The sequence below is a fragment of the Danio aesculapii genome, chromosome 3 (genome assembly GCF_903798145.1).
Source record: "Danio aesculapii chromosome 3, fDanAes4.1, whole genome shotgun sequence".
NCBI lineage: Eukaryota > Metazoa > Chordata > Actinopteri > Cypriniformes > Danionidae > Danio > Danio aesculapii.
The window spans coordinates 9213039-9235270 of record NC_079437.1 but is presented as its reverse complement, the minus strand read 5'-3'; the positions used below and the strand labels follow the sequence as shown (position 1 = coordinate 9235270).

Here is a 22232-nt window from a genome sequence, read left to right as displayed (position 1 = left end):
TGTCTACACCTTCCCCAACCCTAAACCAAACCATCACAGTTATTAACGTCTACACCTTCCCCAACCCTAAACCAAACCATCACAGTTATTAACGTCTACACCTTCCCCAACCCTAAACCAAACCATCACAGTTATTAACGTCTACACCTTCCCCAACCCTAAACCAAACCATCACAGTTATTAACGTCTACACCTTCCCCAACCCTAAACCCAACCATCACAGTTATTAACGTCTACACCTTCCCCAACCCTAAACTCAAATGCATCAAATTAATTGGTTGTGGATAAAACTGGAGAAAACTAATGAAAACATTTGGTGAATGGTAAATAATTCTGCCATCTTGCCGACAATATTTCGTTGTGACATCTCGCATGGTTCAATGGGATCTCGATAACTGCAAGTTACACCTCTAACTTACTACAAGTTGTGTGTCTTCATGTTACGTCCTTGTCTTGCAGTCCGCAGAGAGATACACTTGAATAATTCTAACTTCAACTGTAAATAAGCCCCTTTTACAATTTGGTCCTCTCTTTAAAGCGATTTACTTGGTTTTGTTTGCTACACACAGTACAAAAATCAAATAATATGCACGTTTTTCAATAGACTTGGTGCTTATATTGGAAACTCATTGTTAGATTGTTTCTCAGGTTTATTAGGAGTAAAATAAACACAGACTATTATAGCTAAATACAGGTATACCTCTTTAAACCCAAGAACAACAAGAATAAACACCCAATTTCTGCCTGTGCATTTTCTTTTAGCTCTGAAGATCTTCTGGGCAATTGTTTGTTTTCTGCTTCAGACATGCAGCTTCATCCATCATCAACAAAATATGTCTTTAATAAATACAGTAGGCTAGCTGGCATTTCCTCCAAGTCCTATATATGAAATGGATTTGTGTATACTCAATCCAGAAATCCACAAAAACACCACCACCACCAAATTATCAACAATCCATCAAGTTGTAACAGCAAAAGACACTGGTCCAAAGGTTTTTTCAGTCATGCTGAACAAAATGATGAGCAAATATAATACATATTTACATGAAGGATATTTACATATATGATAATAATATGGCAATGTAGTTTGTGTGTGTGTGTGTGTGTGTGTTTGTGTGTGTGTGTGTGTGTGTGTGTGTGTGTGTGTGTGTGTGTGTGTGTGTGTGTGTGTGTGTGTGTGCACCAGAGAGTGTTTGATCTAGGCTTAGACGACAATAACTTTATAAATAAACTCCATATACACAGTACTGTTTGTATGCAGGAATGTCTTCAATTGGACAACGCCGGCTTTTAGATGGACTGGCTGATCACTTGTGGTCCCGGATGATGGTTTTCAGGTTTGGCGCAGTGCTCGGCATCCAAACCAATAGACTGAAAAGCAAGAGGTAGGTGTCAGATTCAGAAAACAGAAGGAATAAAGTGTTTAGCCTGAAGCAGCTTTTCTGAGAATTCTATTGTTCAAAATGCAGTTTAGATGTAATCCGAGCATTTCTGTTCCTTATCTTAATTTAAAGGGGATTTACTTTGAGTGTTGAACAGGCTATTGGTATTTTTTTGCACGACTCTATTTGCGGTAGAGTTCAAAGTGACATTGTTTCTCCAACATTCAAACTTCCATGTTCCGCAGTATTCTAAATGTATTCTAATTAGAATGATCAACAGAATCAGTTGGCAGTTGGTAACTATTTTACACTTTGGCGAATTGGCTTTTTTTAAAAATGTAAACAGATGAGGTTGAACAAAATGATACGAATCCGTCACTAATTCGCCAAAACTTCAAATAGATCGATTTTTCCATGCAGTGGGTTGGACTGTGTGGAGTGTTGTTTCTCCAACATTCAAACTTCCATGTTTCTCAATATTCTAACGATACTGTAAAAAAGGTTACTCAACATAATATTGTAAGGCAACTTGCTGCCTTTTAGTTGACTCAACTTAAAGGAGACCTATTATGTCTCTTCTTACATGATGTAAAATAAGTCTCTGTCCCTAGAGTGTGTTCTTACTGAGGGCTGTTTACGCTAATGAGGGAGAGATCGTCACTAATGGGCGGGGCTTTTCTCCTCTGTTGATATATACAATGGGAGAATGTCAATCAAAGTGTTTCTGCAGGCTGTTTTTATAAAATGTGATATCAAATATTAGAGGTTGGCTATATTCACAGACTGTTGCAATGCAACTGTTTAAACACGTAAGTTTTTTTATTTTTGCATAATAGATCCCCTTGAAATCAAGTCAAGAGCAGTACTTGGGCTAAAATTTGTCAACTTTTAAACTTTTTGTTGTCAACAAAAAAGCTGTGTAGCAAGTTGCCTTACGATATTAAGTTGAGTCAACTTAAAAAAAAAATGTGTAGATTATTCGACAATTATTTGGCAGTATTTTATGTTTTGGTGGATTGGTCTCTTTTATTTTTAGTTATTTTTTAATGCGATATAAAACTGTTAGGCAATTTACTGCAGAGCTTTTTTTTAGCTGACTCTACTTAAAGGCGAATTATTTACATGATGTAAAAAGTCTCGGATGTCCCTAGAGTGTGTATGTGAAGTTTCAGCTAAAAATACCCTATAAATAATTTTTTACAATTTACAATTTTAAGTTGAGTCAACTTATTTTTTTATTATTTTTTTTAAGTGCAGAATATTCAACAAAATTATTTGGCAGTTGGTAACTAGTTTATATTTTGACGTCTTTGGTGTCTTTTTTCCCCCTTTTTCTCTTAAATGTATACAAATGGGGCTGTTAAAAATGAGACAAATCAGTCACTTACTCACCAATATTTTTTAATTGATCAATTTTTTTTTTCATGCAATAGGGTTGGACTGTTTAGGAATGTTGTTTCTCCAACATTCAAACCTCCACGTTTCTCAGTATTCTAATTACAATTTTAAGTTGAATCAACTTTTCTTTAAAGTATAAGGCAACTTACTGCAGAGCTTTTTAGTTGACTCGACTTAAAGGAGACCTATTTAGTACCTTTTTACAAGATGTAAAATAAGTCTCTGATGTCCCAAGAGTGTGTATGTGAAGTTTCAGCTCAAAATACCACACACTTTAATACCACCTAACTCTTTAGAACTGAACCCTTTAGGATTTGATCCAAGTTCCAAGTGCGGTTTTGGTGACTGTCGCTTTAAATTCAAATGAGATTGTGCTCCCAGCTCTATTTTAGAATTAGGGCAGGGCTAAAAGTGCCTATGCGTCAGCATAGCAGCAGATTAAAACTGTTGCTTCTCACTCAGGGCTGTTCATGCTAATGAGGGGGGGTCGTCACTAATGCACGGAGCATTAAATCTGTTGACATGTACAAAGGGGAAACGTCAATCACTGTTTCTGTAGGCTGTTTTTATGAAGTCTGATTAGAAAAAAAATATCAGAGGTTGGCTATATTCACAGACTTTTGCCAAACAACTGTTTAAATATCTTATAAAAGTGATTTTTGTATAATAGGTCTCCTTTAAATAAAGTCAAGTGAAGTACTTTGATTAAAAGTTGACAACAACAAAAAAAACTGTGTAGCAAGTTGCCTTACAATTTTGAGATCAGTCAACTTAAAAAAAATAAAATAAAAATAGAATATTCGACAAAATGATTCGGCAGTTGGTAACTATTTTATGTTTTGGCCAATTGGTGGCATTTTATTTAATTTTTTTCATGCATACAAATGAGGTTGTTAAAATGATACAAATCAGCCACTAATTTACCAAAGCTTAAAATATATAAATTTTTTTACATGCAATCGGGTTGGACTGTTTAGGAATGCTTCGTCAACATTCAAACTTCCATGTTTCTCAATATTCTAAGTAGAATATTCGACAGAATTATTTATCAGTTGGTAACTATTTTACATTTTGGCGAGTTGGTGGCTTTTCCTCTCTTAAAAAAAATCATACAAATGAGGACGTATGAACTAAATCGAATCAGTCACGAATTCGCCAAAATATAAAATAGATAGATTTTCCATGCATTCAGAAAGATTTTAAAAGTTGGAGCTCCAACATTCCAACGTCAACATTCCTCTATTCTTCATGCATTCTAATTAGAACACAATCATTGGGCAGTTGGTAACTATTCTACATTTTGACGAATTGGTTGCATAAATTCTCACAAACCAGTTAAAATTTTTATTCATTTGATTATTTTTTAATGCACGCAATTGTGGTTGTATAAAAAAATACAAACCATTCACTAATTCGCCAAAACTTCAAATAGTCCGATTATTTTTTGTCCATGCGGTCGGGTTGGGATGTTTTGGAATGTTGGCGCTCCATGAGAAAAGAACATGTACCTGGTTGTTTAGTGTTTATGGTCCTGAATCACTTCTCTGAAGATGGGTTTCATAATCTGATGACTGAGTTGTCATGGGTTTGACCTGTTTGATTTGAGAAGATTTAGTGATGTTCTGCCTGGGCTGTTTACTCTGATAACCCTGACATTTATGACTGTAACCATTGAGCCTTCCCGCTTTAGTCGTAGTATGAGAGAAGCAGAATAATTGCAGTAGCAGTATGCTGGGATCTCAATGAAAGTTCAAAATATAATGCAAAATTATTGCCTAAAATTGCCTGCATCAACTTTTCCACCAGCTGTAAATAATCTGCCAGATATGAGGGTCAAAGACAAGATGTTCTATTTTAGTGTCTGTCCGCATCAGTTTTTTTTTTTGTTTTGTTTGCTTCAAAAAGTTTTGGGAAAACAACACCTGATAAGATTATTAGCCCTCATCATGTGTAATTGTAATTATTTTTCAAATGTTTCTAAAGTGATGCTTAACAGAGCATGGATTTATTTCAGTACTTCCTAGTACACTACCTGACACTGTCTTGTCACCTATCCAAGTTTTAGGAACAACAAATAATAACTCGACTTCTAGTTGATCATTTGGTATCAGAAGTGGCTTATATGAAAGGCAAAGGCCTCAAGATTACGCTTATTTTACCAAAATAAAATATGATCATGGCTTTTTAATTATTTCATTAGGACAGTAAGGTCTGACTTTGCTTAGTCAAAAAGTCTGGTCACTTAACAGAAATAATGTACAGTATAGAATATAAAGTTATACTGCAGTGGAAAAAGAATGAATATTGTGTATGACTCCATCATGAGCTTGGAGGACTGCATCCATACATCTCTGAATGACTCAAATCACTGATTAATAAAGTCATCTGGAATGGCAAAGAAAGCGTTCTTGCAGGACTCCCAGAGTTCATCAAGATTCTTTGCATTCATCTTCAATGCCTTTTCGTTCATCTTACCCCAGACATGCTCAATAATGTTCATGTCTGGTGACTGGGCTGGCCAACCCCGGAGCACCTTGATCTTTGCTTGCAGGAACTTTGCTGTGGAGGCTGAAGTATGAGGAGCGCTGTCCTGCTGAAGAATTTGCCCTCTCCTGTGGTTAGTAATATAATACGCAGCTGCAACTCAGGCTGCTGATGTTTCTCCTTCACCAAACTTGACTGATTTCTGTGAGAATCTTGGGTCCATGCTGGTTCCAGTAGGTCTTCTGCAGTATTTGTGATGATTGGGATGCAGTTCAACAGATGATTCATCAGAGAAATCGACCTTCTGCCACTTTCCCAAATAATCAACTAGAAGTCAAGTTATTATTTGTTGCTCTTACAACTGAGATCAAGACAAGACTTTAGTCAGGCAGTGTATATTTTTCTTACCTTTTTATTTCAGCCAAACTAAAAGAACTCCCTTAAGCCTTTTTCCCGATTAGTTACAGAACAAACTAATGTTGTTTAATGGCTTGCCTAATGATTCATTATTTTTTGTTCTACTTAAAAGAAACAAAAAAATCTATTTTAATAAATTTTAAATCAATAAAAATCGTCTTGCTGACAAATGGGTTCAAATCTGGCACTTTTGAAGGATAGTTCATAGTTAATATGACAATAAATAAGTATTTTGTGTCTACACTGATCCTTAAATATATTTTCAATGATCTTAAGTTCAGTTTTAAACAGATTTTATATTAGTAAATCAATTTTGTATGCTTACTGTTAGTTAGTACTCTAAATCAGTGTTTCCCAACCCTGATCCTGACGGCACACCAAACGTACACATTTACAACCTCTCTCTAATCCAGTGGTTCCCAAAGTGAGGGTCGCGGGACAATGACAGGGGGAACTGTGATTTCCAAAAGTCAAATAAATTAGATTAAACTATTAGAATTATCATATTTTATCCATAACCCACAGAAGATAATACTAGTAGTTAATAGTTCCTTTAAAAACAACAACATGCAAAGGAAAAGCAGTCAGCCTTTCAATATGTTTTTCATAGAATCACTGTGTCTAAGTTAGATTAACAACACAGCAATAGCGTCAGCTGCAGCAGATTGTTTTTATAGCACCAGGTTAAACTTTGACACCTTTATGCCAATCAAATGCATTAAAAGCAACACAGGCCACGACTGAACATTGAGAATGATCTCTGATTGACGGTCTCCAAAATTAAAGCAAGAATAGACTTGTGCTGAAATTGTGTCCACCAGTCTCATTAGGTGGCTAATATTAAATTAATAAATGACTATAAAAAAGATAAGGTTGTTAGACTGCTTCTTGTGCTGTCAATATGCTTGTTTATATAGGCCTATTGTTGTGTGCGCAATGTTTGTATATTTATATTTTACACCTCAGAGAAATTTAGGGGTTGCGAGTCACTGGCATTGTTATTTTGGGGGTTGCATGCTGAAAAGTTTGGGAACCCCTGCCTTAATCAACTCATTAGAACATTAGAAGAGACTCCAAATCCTGAAATGGATAGGTCAGATAAGACTCGGGAAACATCCAAAATATGTACAGTTGGTGTGCCTCCAGGAACAGGGTTGGGAAACACCGCTCTAAATGACATTTTAGTTTTTACATTGTGGTAAAATATATGATTGTCATCATCAGAACAAAAAAAAAGTCTCTTTTAGTCTTTGACCCATAACTAATATACACTCACCAGACACTTTATTAGGTACACCTTACTAGTACCGGGTTGGACCCACTTTTGTCTTCAGAATGGCCTTAATCAGCTCTAACCAGTCTGGCCATTCTCCTCTGACCTCAGGCATCAACAAGGCATTTGCGCCCACATTACAGCCGCTCACTGGATATTTTCTCTTTTTCAGATCGTTCTCTGTAAACCCTAGAGATGGTTGTGCGTGAAAATCCCAGTAGATCAGCCGTTTCTGAAATACTCAAACCAGCCCGTCTGGCACCAACAACCATGCCACATTCAAAGTCACTTAAATCACCTTTCTTCCCCATTCTGATGCTCTGTTTGAACTTCAGCAGATCGTCTTGACCATGTCTACATGCCTAAATGCATTGAGCTGCTGCCATGTGATTGGCTGATAAGAAATTTGCATTAACGAGCAGTTGGACAGGTGTACCTAATAAAGCGGCCAGTGAGTGTATATATGTTATTGTGTTGTTAATGTTATTTAAGCATTATTTATATTCAAATGTACACAACGCCGACTGTTGTCTTTCAAAACTATGAACGTCCACATGTTATTTTAGAGAATTAAAAGATGTATTGTGTGTTTTAACAAACATATCATTAATATATACAGAGTTAAAGCACCTTACTTGATAGCTCTGGACGTGGTCATTATAATCGAAGCTCCTCGGAGGAAAGAACGCCTCCTGATGGTTCCTGCTAATACGAGCGCGGTTGGGATGTCCGTCGCTGACCCCGTTGACCCTGTGGATGCACAAGACCTTCTGGAAGCTCCTCTTGAAGTTGTCCGACAGAAATCCGTAGAGCAGCGGATTGGCGCAGCTATTAACATAGGTCAGGATCACAGTAAGAAAATAAACACCGGTGATGATGTTATTTTCTGGAAGCGTGACCACCAAATTGAAGATGTTCAGCATGAAGAAAGGCAGCCAGCAAATAACGAACACAACAACGATGATCACCACCATTCTGGTCACTTTCTTCTCAGATTTACGGCGCTTGGAGAGTCCGGCTCGTGCGCTGGTGGATTTAACTTTGATCACGATTAGCAGGTAGCATAGACAAATAACTAGCAGTGGACAGAAGAATCCCAATATGGCGGTGTAAAGGATGAAAGCTGTGGACCAAACATCACGAGGCTCAGGCCAGCTCAGGTTGCAGGTGTTGAGTCCCGGCTGGACGTCACAATAAATAATGACTGGCAGCGTTAGTAGACATGAAAGCGCCCATACCATGCTATTTATCACCTTGGCAACGCTGGGTCTCCGCCACCTGGCACTACGGATAGGATGCACCACAGCCATGTAGCGATCAATGCTCATTACTGTCAGGCAGAATGTGCTGGTAAACTGACTGATGGAGTCGGCCCACATCAGGATGCGGCAGAGGAAGTTTCCGAAGGGCCAGTAGGAGAGCACGTTGTGGGTGGTGAGAAACGGGAGTCCCAGAATGTACAGCTCATCAGCCACGGCTAGGTTTAAAATGTACATGTTGGTGACCGTCTTCATTTTGGTGTAGCGGAGAACTACAAAAATGGCCAGAGAGTTTCCTGTTAGACCCACGATGAACACCACGAGGTAGATCACAGCCAGGGCTTTGGTGCTTTCTTCTTCAGCCAGCAGGTTTTCATTGATGTCAATGGAGAAATTGGTGGTTTGGTTTGAGAGGGTCGTGTTGTATATCGGCTCTTGGGTTGCCATGTTTGGATACAGGCGCAAAAGTGGTCACCGGGGGGCTGAAAGCAAAATGAGAATGCAATGGTGTTATCATCTCAAGTGTGGATGTGCAATTGGAATTGCATGCTTGTGCGCACAGTGTGTGATTGAAAAATCCATTGGAGAATGGCTTTATCTGTTTTGTTGACATTCCTTTGAGACGTTATTCATTCAGCATACACATCAGTGCTGGAAATCTTCACAACACAATGCATTACTCTGCTTTACTGATTTTTCTTATTGTGTTTTTACCAACCCAGGCTCATTTTAAAAACGTACCCCTATATACATTTCTGGAGAGCGCCAAATACGTCCCAGGAGGTATGTTTTTTGCAGTTTTTGTTTTCACAAATCCACCAGAGGCCGCTGTGTATGCTTGATCAGATCTCAGATTTTTCTAGTGATTGCCATTCGAGCTTGCTTTTTTTGCATAAATCCACCAAAGGCTGCTGTTGACTGACTGACCGATCGACTGACCCAGCCGCCTCCTTCCCTAAACCCAACCTATAGTGTTTTGAAAAGCACCGATCGACCCACCCACTTCCCTAAACCCAACCGACAGTTTTAAAAAGCAATCCAGAAAAAGAAAAGCCCTCATGGCCAGATTTTTACCATGCTTTCAGAGTTTACCACATTCTTACCCTGTTTTTTATTTGTTTATTTTATTTTTTGGCTTCTGTTTTTCTCTTACCCACTTTCTGTTCTACCTAGACTCGAACCTCGTCTTCGTGGTCAACTCCTCTCTGCGTCTCAAGTCCGCTGACGTACATGTTGAGCTACTGGACAAACGGGTAAGAGCGGGAAATCCACCCATACGGAGGTAAGTGGTCAGCTGCTAGCTCGACAAGGAATGATGTCATACCGCCCCCCTAGTGTTCATTTTAAAGATGAAATGCAGCCATACGTACTTCTAGCTACTTAATTCATGATCTCCAGAAATGTATATAGGGCTACATTTTTAGAACGACCCTGTGTTGGTATTTACATTTGTAGTTCAGTTTGTAATTTGTAGTTTGGTCTGGACCAAAATAAAAAATGCTGAATAATATATTTAGTAATGGATCATCTTTTGTTTTTAAAGAGATATTTCACAACAAAATTTTACTGTCAATGTCAATTTTATTTAATATAGCACTATTTAATACAAGCAGAGGTCGACCAATGTGCTGCGCAATACAAATCAAAACAGATAAAACCAAATGTATATATAAAATTATAGCTAAAACAGACAATTTTCACTGATAAAATGCCGAATCAAAGAGGTAAGTCTTTAACCTAGATTTAAAAACAGACAGGGAAGAAACAGATCTGATACAGAGGGGCAGAGCATTCCACAGCCTAGGACCAGCTACTGCGAAAGCACGGTCATCTCTGCATTTCAGCCTCGACTTAGGGATGCATATCAGTCTCTGGTTAGATGACCGAAGAGACCGATCAGGCTGATGCTCAATTAACATGTCTGACAGATAAGAAGGTGCCAGGCCATTTAGAGATTTAAAAACCAAGAGAAGCATTTTAAAAGTGACTCGATAGTGCACAGGCAGCCAGTGCAGAGAGCGTAAAACTGGTGTAATGTGCTCATGTTTCTTGGTCCCTGTTAAAAGCCTTGCAGCAGCATTTTGAACTTAATTGTAACCGGGATAAGGTTTTCTGACTAATCCCAAAGTATAATGAGTAACAATAGTCCAATCTAGTGGTGATAAAAGCATGGATTATTTTTTCCAAATTTTTTCTAGATAAAATAGATTTGACTGTTTTTAAAAGTCGAAGCTGAAAGATGCAGGATTTGACCACTGCATTTATCTGTTTGTCAAAGCTCAAGCCATCATCTAGAATAACACCAAGATTTTTTACCCAGGGCTTCATAGAAAAACGCAATTTTTCTAGATTAACTATCGGTGCTCTAGAAGAGTTTGACGGGTCGAACAAAATAATTTCAGTCTCTGGTTAGATGACAGAAGGGACCGACTAGGCTGATGCTCAATTAACATGTCTGACAGATAAGAAGGTGCCATTTAGAGATTTAGAGGCCATTTAGAGATTTAAAATCCAAGAGCAGCATTTTAAAAGTGACTCGATAGTGCACAGGCAGCCAGTGCAGAGAGCGTAAAGCTGGTGTAATGTGCTCATGTTTCTTGGTCCCTGTTAAAAGCCTTGCAGCAGCATTTTGAACTTAATTGTAAACGGGATAAGGTTTTCTGACTAATCCCAAAGTATAATGAGTAACAATAGTCCAATCTAGTGGTGATAAAAGCATGGATTATTTTTTCAAAATTTTTCTGGATAAAATAGATTTGACTGTTTTTAAAAGTCGAAGCTGAAAGATGCAGGATTTGACCACTGTATTTATCTGTTTGTCAAAGCTCAAGCCATCATCTAGATTCTAGAATAACACCAAGATTTTTTACCCAGGGCTTCATAAAAAAACTTATTTTTTCTAGATTAACTATCGGTGCTCTAGAAGAGTTTGACGGGTCAAACAAAATCATTTCACTCTTACTTTCATTAAAATCTAGAAAGTTCAAGGACAACCAGTCTTTCACATCCGACAAGTAGAGCATAAAGGTCTCTAGCCCGTTTTAACTTTATTTCAAAGGCAGGTAGATTTGGGTGTCGTCCGCATAACGGAAAAGACAGGCTATGTTTTTGAAAAATAGAGCCCAGAGGAAGCATATATAAGGAGAAAAGAATAGGGCCTAAAATAGATCCCTGGGGAACACCACATGACAAATGTGCTGCCTCAGATGAATGTTCTCCAACAGTGACTTTAATACTGCGTTTGGACAGATAGGATCATCTCATCATTTATTCTCTCGAGGGGTTTTAAACCTTTGAGTTTCTTTCTTCTGTTGAACACTAAACAAGAAATTTGATGGTACACATTGACCTCCATAGTAAAAGAATATAATGCTATGGAAGTCAGTGGGGACTTCATCTTCTTTTGTGTGCACCAGAAGAAAGTAGCACACATAGTTTTGAGAAAGTGAAGAGTGAGGACAGATGATAACAGTGTCATTTTTAGGCAAACTATCTCTAAGAAAAAGCCTAACAGCAGTGTTGGGCAATAACACGTTACTAGTAATGCGTTACTGAAACAGCATTGCTTTTAACAGTAACTGATACTGTAATGCATTACTTTTTAAATATAATAACTGTGTTATCATTACAATATGATGTGTTCGTCCGTTACTTGGTAAGTAACACATTGTGGGATTAGTGGATGCCAACAAACCACCGTAAAACGTGTGTACGAGGCGACAGACTGGACAAAAGTAAAGACCGAGTGTGTGTGAAGTACACCAAGTGTGCACGCAAGAGACTATTAACATTACTATTACTAATACCACTCTGTTTGTTGTTTCAAATAAATAAGCACACATTTGTTATCTGTATAACAAAGCTGATTAGTTTAGTAGACACAGTGACACATTTCTGTAATATTTCAGAACACGTTATTTAAGTGTATAGTATTGTATTGCTCCGAAAAATGCTGTGATAACTTTTTTTTTATTGTTTTACATATTTTATAGCTGTTATACAACCGCAGATTTTGCACTTGAATTTACACAGCTGACTTTCCATAAGGTGCTGGCATACCATGTTTAAATTGTGGTTAGCTTGAAAATTGCTCCTCGATTTTAAATTTTTGAGCAGCTGTTATGTTTTTGTTTTATTTAAAATCCGTAAAGTTTATCTTTTGGTGCTGAGTTTCACCAAATTTATTCTGAATGATAATTTAATTTGCTTTCATTGATTTATTTCGGCGACGCAGTAGGTAGGGCTGTTGCCTCACAGCAAGAAGGTCGCTGGTTTGAGCCTCGGCTGGGTCAGTTGGCATTTCTGTGTGGAGTTTGCATGTTCTCCCCGCGTTCGAGTGGGTTTCCTCTCACATGCGGTACAGGTGAATTGGGTAGGCTAAATTGTCCGTAGTGTATGAGTGTGAATGAGTGTTTCAGTGTTTGAGATGGGTTGCAGCTGGAAGGGCATCCGCTGCATAAAACATGTGCTGGATAAGTTGGCGGTTCATTCCGCTGTGGCGACCCCAGATTAATAAAGGGACTAAGCTGAAAAGAAAATGAATGAATGAATGAATGATTTATTTCATAAAGGTTTTGTTTGTTTGTATATTTGTTGCTGGTTTTCATACTCAAGCTGTGAAGAAACATGTTTAAAGGTTAAATACAATCTTTTAGGATGCTGAAGCAGCTTAAGTTTTGGCTTTTTTGTTTCTGAATATATTATTCAGCTGCTTTAGAGCACATCACACCTGTCCTCGGGTTTTTACACTGGCTCCAGGTTACATTCAGAATAGATTTTAAAGTATTATTACTGGTCTATAAATCACTAAATGGCCTAGGACCTCAATACATTACAGATATGCTCACGGAATACAAACCTAACAGATCACTCAGATCTTTAGGATCAAATAAACTAGAAATTCCAAGAGTTCAGTCAAAGCAGGGTGAATCGGCTTTTATCTACTAACAGCACCCCTCGCTGCTGGAATCAGCTTCCAGAAATGATCAGATGTGCTCCAACATTAGGCACATTCAAATCAAGACTGAAAACACATCTGTTTAGCTGTGCCTTTACTGAATGAGCACTGAGCTACGTTCAACAGATCGCACTATTATGTCTTTCTTTTTTGTTTTTTATTCTTTTATAACCTGTTTTTAATCATTTTACTGTTTGTTTTTTATTTTTTTATTCTTGTTTATGTAAAGCACTTTGAATTGCCACTGTGTATGAAGTTTGTCTTGTGTTTTAGTTGTGAGAATGCAAATGAATTAAAACCGTGAAGTTGACCAACAGTGTATTCCCCATGCAGCACTGAAGTAACCTTATCCGCTTGTTAAGTGTGACATCACGCGAAGCGGCTTCCAGGTCCAAGTGCTCTAGCAAACTGAATGGGGAGACTCATGAAATGGTAATAATAAACGTTTACAAATCGCTGTAATACTTTCAAAAATCACGATCGCAATATATATATTAATGCCTAATATCCAATGGCCAGAAAGTGGATAATTATTTTATAAATTGTTAAAATTTTGGGCCCAGAGATTGTTGTGTACACTATGACTTTATATAAAATTCACTTTAATGTGTGATATGATATGACTAAAAAGTGATCATAAACAATATTTTCCCAATTTAACTGAGTAGCGGCTGGACCCGGAAACAGTATTACATACGTCACCAATTAATAAAGCGGATAAGGTCATTAATGGGAGCATTGAAATGTTCTTTGTAAAAGTAACTCAATTTACTTTTAACAGTTATGCATTTCTTTTTTCTGTACAGTAAGTGATCGATAAAGTATTTGAGTTACTTTTTGAATGTCATACTTTATTTTGATGGTCTGTTTGTTGAATTTAATTTACATTGCATCTACATGCTAACTAATTCTCATTAGATTATAAGTAGACTGTTAGGTTGGGGTTAGGGTTAGTGTAAGTTGACATGTACTTGCAAAGTTTCTTATAGTCAGTTAAATGTCTGTTGAAGGATCATATCAACAGATATTAAGCAGACAGTCTACTAATACTCAAATGGACCATCAAAATAAAGTGTTACCTATACAGTACCAAACCAAAAAAAAAAGGCTTTTATAACATTTCGTGACCATAGCAGTTCTGCATAAGCCTAAACATGTTTGTTTATGTGCTTACATATGAAGATATTCTTATCAAATGAAAACTCACAAAGACGTTATCAAATTATGTAAAGTGGCCAAAACACTGTGAGGAATTGCTTAGTTACACATACAAATGAAGAGACATTTTGTGAATTTAAGTCTTGTTTTTGAATTTTACATCTGGATTTATATTTCACACTCACCATAGTTTGTTTGCGAGTGAACTTGGACCCATATTTGAAGAGCGTTCTGTCTGCTTGTTTGGTGTGCATCACCAAGGTACAGATTGAGCGTTCACACCTACTCAAATGAACTCCGCCAACAGAGCAAATGCATTAGTTCGTTTCATTTGAACCAAACATGTGAAAACACCTCTGGAGTGCAGAGGCAGGACCTTTCAAATGTATTCATTATAATGATTAGCATATTTAAATTGATGGATATTCTGAGAGAAATCTAATGCAGATTTATTAGACATGGAAATACACTGGAAAAGCTAGTCTTTGAGTTTTAAATATCCTAAAGATAGAGACTCAACAACTGAATTGTGCACTGATGTCTCTTTGTATTAAACACTGTAATAAATTCCCAGAATTTCACAACATGTTACTGTAATTTTTCACAGTAAATTACATTAGTGTCACATTACAGTATTTAACTGTTTAATTTACGTATTCATAATTTTATTGTGAAATTAAGGCAGGCATCATGATTACAGCAAATTACTGTAAAAATGGCTATTTCTTTTGCACGTAGTTATAGGAATTTAAACACCATTAATATTTTATTCAACATAGAAATTAATACACATTAACTTTACTGCTAGTACAGGCACTTTTTTGATATTTAGAAATATTTACAGAATTATTGTTAAACGAAGCACCTCACGGTAATTTACTGTTAATTTACATACAGTACTTTACTTTGAAAGTAATGCAATTATTAGGCAGTAATTTACTGTAAATTTAAGGTCAAATATTTTACAGTGTAGGTTCTTCATATATGTCACCCTGGATCACAAGTGTCGTAAGTGTTGATTTTTGGAAATTGAGATTTTAACTTCACCTGAAACCTAAATGAATGAGCTAACAATCACAGTATTTGGCCAAGATGGATATAACCATTTGACAATCTGAAATCTGAGGGTTTGAAAAAAATAGAAATACTGAGAAATCATCTTTTAAAGTTGTCTAAATTTAGTTCTTAGTGAAGTATATGACTAACAAGAAAAATTACACTCAAATTAATTTAGGTGCTTGTTCAAACTGCTTTCTAAAATGAGCTGAAGCAACACATTTTTTTTTTACTTAATGTCTGGGCAGCATGAATGAATTGTGTGGCATTATCCTGGAGGAACACCAATATTGAATTAGAAATAAAATAGAAATTTAGAAAATGTCTTCATGAAAGATTATTTTTTTTAAATATTCTAATGAATTTTGACAAAAACAAAAATGTTTATACTTTATAATAAGGTTTCATTATTAATGCTATAACCATACTATTTTACTACAAAGTGTTCATTTACAAGATGTGCATTTTTATAAATAATGTAATGAGATTAGAATTTTAAATGAAACATTTTGAACAAAGAAATATGAAAAAATGCTGTTTTTTTTAATGTATTGTCATCCAACATTAAAAACAATTAGGAATCTGTTATATCTTGGTTTAAATTAAAAACTGTAGCCTATGGGCAAAAAAAACAAACTGACCAGCTCATTTCCTCAGTCAGATTTTCTCGAGTTGATAATAAAATATCAAGTTTGTCTTAAATGGGACAAATGAGTTCACACAGGGGCCAAATTCTCAACTTTGTCAGTAGATGGGTGGTGGGCCCCGGGCCTGTACATCATAATCATAGATCAACATTTACTAAGACATTATTAAATTCCATAGTTGTGTTTGTTAACATTAGTTAATGCACTGTGGGTTAACATGAACTAATAATGAATGACTTTATTTCCACTAACAAAATATGAATCAATACTGAAATGTTTTGTTCATTGTTTGTTCACTTAGTAAATAAACTAAAATTAACTAATACAGTTTCAGTTTCCTTTATTTTGTCATTCAAAACATCACAATAAAATTGTAATGCAGAACGAAATTACGTTGCAACAGACCCAACAAGAACATAAAAGACATCACTATACAAACATTATAAAATCCTAACATGATAGACAAGCTTTATAATTTCATAAAAATATAGTTATATAAGATATAACCTGATTTAAAAAGAAAGTAGAGAGTAACTTAATACTTAAATACCTATTTCACCATTTGTTATAATAGTTATAATATTAATAATTTATGCTAGTTTAACTATTTATTGATTTACTATTTTACACTAGCTATCAATAGTGTTAAAGAATTGGTCTTATTCAAAAGTCTTATAATGACAGGATAAAAACTATCACGAAACCGCACTGATTTGGTCCTCAGGCTTCTGTAATGCCTGCCTGACGGCATAAGCGTGAGCAGGCTATAGCCAGGGTGAGTTGGATCCCTTAAAATGCTATTTGCCCTAGACAGACAACGTCGTTGATAAAGTTCCTCGATAGATGTCAACTTGACTCCAACAGACCTTTTAGCTGACTTTATGATCCTCTTGATGGTGTTCTTGTCAGATACACTACTATTCTCATACCAAAGGGAGATGCCATTAGTGAGAACACTCTACCACATGATTGTAGTGTGGTTTGTCACTCAGTTTGTCATTTTTACTCAGTAAATAAACTAAGATTAACTAATATCACATTATTGTAGTGTAGTTTGTCACTCAGTTTGTCATTTTTACTCCGTAAATAAACTAAGATTAACTAATACTACATCATTGTAGTGTGGTTTGTCACTCAGTTGGCATTTCTACTCTGTAAATAAACTAAAATTAACTAATATCACATCATTGTAGTGTAGTTTGTCTCTCAGTTTATCATTTTTACTCAGTAAATAAACTAAAATTAAGTAATACCACATCATTGTAGTTTTACCAAAAATCCTAAAATTACTTATTGAATATCAATATCTAGATCTATAATAATAGTTGGATAACAATCATGTAGAAGTACTAAACCCAACCATAAGCCTACACTTTTTTTTATAACCGTTTTTTTTTTTTACATTCCAATACAATGACTTACAAATTCCAACCTACAAATATTTACACAACAATTGACAATAAAACATACCAAATACTAACAATACATAAGTAAAATAATAATAATAGTAGGTAAATGCAATAAGTCAATAATAAAAAATGAATAAAACACTGGTCTTCAGTTTTAATCTAAGTTAGTCTGATCCTCTTCAATTTAAATTACCCATGGAATTTATGTCTTTACAATAATCTATGAAAGGTTGCCAGATTTCATAGAATTTGACATCTTTCTTTTTAGGGAGAATCTGATTTTCTCCAATTCCAAATGTTTCATTACGTCCCTCATTAGATGTGTATATATGTAGGACAGCTTTCTGTTTCCAGTTTGATACGTTTAACCTCCGTGCTAATAGTCTGACAAGTGAAACTATATTTTGTTCTGTATTGTTTTTAGATCTCAGAATCAGTAAAGCCTATAACTGCAAAGGGGATTGGGACATCTATCAGCTTAAGACATTCTTGAGAATGTTAGTAAAGTATTTTCCCAGTTAGATGATAATTATGGGCAGCTCCGAAACATATGAGCCAGTGATGCTGGCTAGTCCACATCGATCACATGCGGGGTCCCCTTACGCAAATATCTTAGTAAGTTTTAGCTTGGACCAATGTAAACGATGTGTTGCTTTGAATTGTATAAGGCCATGCCTTGCACATACTGATGATCTGTGGATCTGTTCAAGGCCTATCCCCCATTGTTCATCAGTAACATAAGCCTTAACATAAATGATGTATCCCTTAATTCTGATTGGCTAATTGGAATGTTGTTCCAGGATCAACATAGATGTTAATGCTTATGTCCTACTTGGTGAAATCAATGTCAAAGCATCATATGCTAGGATCATACAGTAATTTTAAGTGGCTGCATTTGGAGTTTGCCAGTTACTTGGACAACTGATTGGATTTGTTTAGATTAGAGATTACCTAAGTACTATAAATAGTTACTTTTTAACCCTTTATTTAAGAGAGTAATAATAAATTATACTAGGTATGAAGTATTTGCGTGTTGTTTACACTCTGGATGGTTGACACGACCTTGACTTTAAGTGGCACTCGGGCTGGATATGAGGCGTGGAAAGTGAGCGACACAATGTGTTGCACAAATAAAGCTCTGCCTCAGAAATGCGCTGAAGCATGAATCGAAACAAAGGGTAACGATGCCACTGTTATGAGTACAAACAGTCCAGTGGACACTAACTCATTTGAACCGTCCGCAGCGGTCAATATTTAACCCGCCTTCGCGGCCGCGCGCTCTTCTAATCCAGCGGGTGACCGTGACTAAAGAGCGTGTTGATGTGCAGACATGTTCACTTATGATTTCCATTGCTTATAATGACAGGTGTCAGATGTGCAAGACGGTTTATTTAATCACGAGCCCCTGTTCTCTCTTGCTCAGTTTATGATTCATCTGAGATGTGCAGAAACCCTTTGTGCAGGGTGGTCTTAATATAGCATTTATGAATGATAAAATTGGTTATTTTTTTGTTTTTTATTGGTGATCGAGCAATATGCCAGTTTACAGTATTGACATATAATGTAAAAATAAACTACAATAAAATGCCAATGCTGTAAATATATATGAAAATAACGTGGTGTTTTATATATAGCTGGCATCAAATGGATTGTTATGAGTATTACTGGAAAAAATCAGTAGAATACCTAAATTATGTAAGCATGTGTAGGTATTGAAGGAATTATATAAATATACACTCTAAAAATGCTGGGTTGTCGTAACATTTCATTGGGCAAATATGGACAAATGCTTCATTGGGTTACTTCAAATTTTTTATGATATTTCTTGACCCAAGAATTGAGTTTGTCTCATGTTAGACCCAACGCTGGGTTACATCAACGTAACATTTTTTGTAACATGAACTCTGTAAACGTTGGGTTAAAAATACCCCAACATATAACATATTCAAAATATAAAAATAACCCTGTATTTTTTATATAACATACAAAATGCAGGGTTCCACACAATTCATTCATGTTGTCCCAACACAAATTAAGTTAACACTTTTAACAAATTTATGTGGATTGAACATAAAAATTTAAGTTGTCCCAATGAAATCTCAAGAATTGTGTTATTTCAGCTCATTTTAAATTAGTTTGAACGAGCAAAAAAAAAAATTATATATATTTAAATTATATATAAATTATATATATATATATATATATATATATATATATATATATATATATATATATATATATATATATATATATATATATATATATATAAACAGTATATTCATTCATTCATTCATTCATTTTCTTTTCGGCTTAGGCCCTTTATTAATCCGGGGTCGCCACAGCGGAATGAACCGCCAACTTATCCAGCACATGTTTTATGCAGCGGATGCCCTTCCAGCTGCAACCCATCTCTGGGAAACACCCATACACACTTATTCACACTCATACACCACGGACAATTTAGCCTACCAAATTCAACTGTATCGCATGTCTTTGGACTGTGAGGGAAACCAGAGCACCAGGAGGAAACCCACGCGAACGCAGAGAGAACATGCAAACTCCACATAGAAATGAGAGTTTAGCACCTTCTCAACTATGGGTTATTTTAACCCAATGCATTGCTATAGCTTACTTTAATAATAAAACAAAACATTAATGTAAATATTAACTAAAATGTAACAATGCAGACGTTATCACAGTATAGACCTATAAAAATATAAGATTTTAACTGCATATGAAGACTTTATGGCCTCAAAAACACACAAAAAAATCTATTATTTCATCCCAACGTTTAGTCAAATATGCACAATAACCCAACTGATGGATTAAAATTGGTCGAAAAAATAACCCAACGTTGGGTTTGTGCATATTTGACCCGTCATTGGTTTATGACAACCCATAATTTAGAAATTAGAGTGCACGAACAATAAAAGACAAAAGGCAAATTGCATAAGATAAGTCCTGTTGTTACATTACTTGACGCCATTTATGCCTACATGATCTGTACATGCTTGTTTAATCAAAGCTAGTATTTTGTTTACTGATGTTTGTTTTCTGTCTGACAACATATCCAGACCATTATTCAGCCAGATTATTCTGAAACTAGAATCTCTGAGATTATGATGTTGTTGTCTATAGGCTATAAAAACAGAACAACTAAACTGGATTTATTTTAATTAAAATGTTTTAAACCTAACCGTTGGGTTGTTTCGTATTTTCCCAAAATGGGTCAAATTCTCTTTGCTGTAGAGCTTTTGATGTTAATTAACCACCACGGTAAACAAATAAAATTAGTTCTGTTTTACCTTTTAAACTAAAGATTTTAGATGGTAAGAGAAGGATGTCCCATACAAAATGTGTCTTTTATAATATATAATATAATATATATCTTGCAATTGCTAAAACTTTTCGAAAACTGTTTAAAAAACATGACATCTGATTGAAATCGTCGTGTTACGTGACAATCAGCTGCACAATTAAGATGGTAAATGATTCCCTCATTGTACATTACAGTGCGTAATTCAGTCCATACCTCAAACTCAGTGCACGGTCCTCTGGGTTTCAGGAGCTCCTCCACAATCTACTCGTCTCCTTTTCAGTGAACAATAGTGATATTTGATGACTGAATGTCTCTTTGACTTAAATCCAACATCGAGAGTCTGGACATCACTTCATCCTCAGTTCCAGTCTAAAGACTTCACGTTAAGAAGTAATGCTGCGGTGCGCACATATTTTTTGCTTTGTTTGGGTAAAACAATCACATTCCGCCAACTATTTAAGGCGCTATCTGTACCCAAGATTCAAGCAAATGTCTAGATGTACTTCAGGTGTTTCCTTAGTAAAATGGTTGAGTTATTCAGCTCGTTTCATCAGGAAAGGACCTGTTCTCTCCATGAGCGTGCGAGTAATGAGTTTGGCTGCTCATTCGCGCGCAACAGGTCCAGAGCGCTTGCTACGTCACAGACACATGCTAGTCTCTGTCTTTCTGAGGTAAGCTAATAAATGTCTCGCTCGAGCTCCTAATGGCGAACTCATTGATTATATTGAAGTATATTAAAGCGCCGGGAATCGTTCCCAGCCGGAGCAGATGACAGATCATAAAACTGCTTTGCGTTGTAAAAAATTATCGTCGTTTTACGATACGCCTTTTGAAAACACACTACTGTATACTGTGCGTGTGTGTGCGCCTATAATTCAAGCCGCTGTCTAGTGGATCAATGCACATTCTCATGGATTGTGAAAGAAATTTGGCCAGCACATTAGTATAAGTAGCCTACCAATTCCGTCTATTAATGCATCATTATCCTGCCTATAAGAATTTTACTACTTAGAACAGCAGTATATTATTCTACATTACTCGTAGTCATACCCACATGAAAAATGCTATGGTGATTTGTTTGCAAATCTTTGCGAATGAATGCTACAACAGCATCACACTAAAAAAAAAGTTGCTTTTTTGAGATGACTCAACTTTTAGGTCTGAACTTGATCAATTTAAGTTGCTTCCACTCAAAAAGCTCAAATTGCCTTACAATTTTAAGTTGAGTCAACGTTTCCAACTGATAATCTGTAATAAATACTGTAGAATACTTTCTTTTTCACTAGAGTAAACTGGTTTGTTAAAGTACACTCACCGGTCACTTTATTAGGTACACCTTACTAGTAGCCGGTTGGACCCACTTTTGCCTTCAGAACTGCATTAATCCTTCGTGGCGTAGATTTAACAAGGTACTGGATATTCCTCAGAGATTTTGGTCCATATTGACATGATAATGTCACGCAGTTGCTGCAG

The 22232-nt window shown here is 36.0% G+C and overlaps 1 protein-coding gene across 3 annotated transcripts; it reads right to left on the bottom strand.

Moving 5' to 3' along the window:
- Window positions 1-1112: 1112 nt before the first annotated feature.
- sstr5 (somatostatin receptor 5) lies at window positions 1113-21384 on the bottom strand. Of its 3 annotated transcripts, XM_056453096.1 has the most exons (4): window positions 20973-21384; window positions 7590-8695; window positions 4289-4372; window positions 1284-1371 (listed from the first exon to the last, which is right to left on the bottom strand). In XM_056453096.1, the coding sequence occupies exons 2-3, from the start codon at window positions 8658-8660 to the stop codon at window positions 4304-4306; spliced, it is 1140 nt and encodes a 379-aa protein (XP_056309071.1). In that variant the 5' UTR covers window positions 8661-8695; window positions 20973-21384; the 3' UTR covers window positions 1284-1371; window positions 4289-4303. The 3 variants fall into 3 exon arrangements, with proteins under 3 accessions (XP_056309072.1, XP_056309070.1, XP_056309071.1); XM_056453097.1 differs by lacking the exon at window positions 4289-4372 and having other exon boundaries at window positions 1113-1371; window positions 7585-8695; XM_056453095.1 differs by lacking the exon at window positions 4289-4372 and having other exon boundaries at window positions 1113-1371.
- Between the last annotated feature and the right edge of the window lie 848 nt (window positions 21385-22232).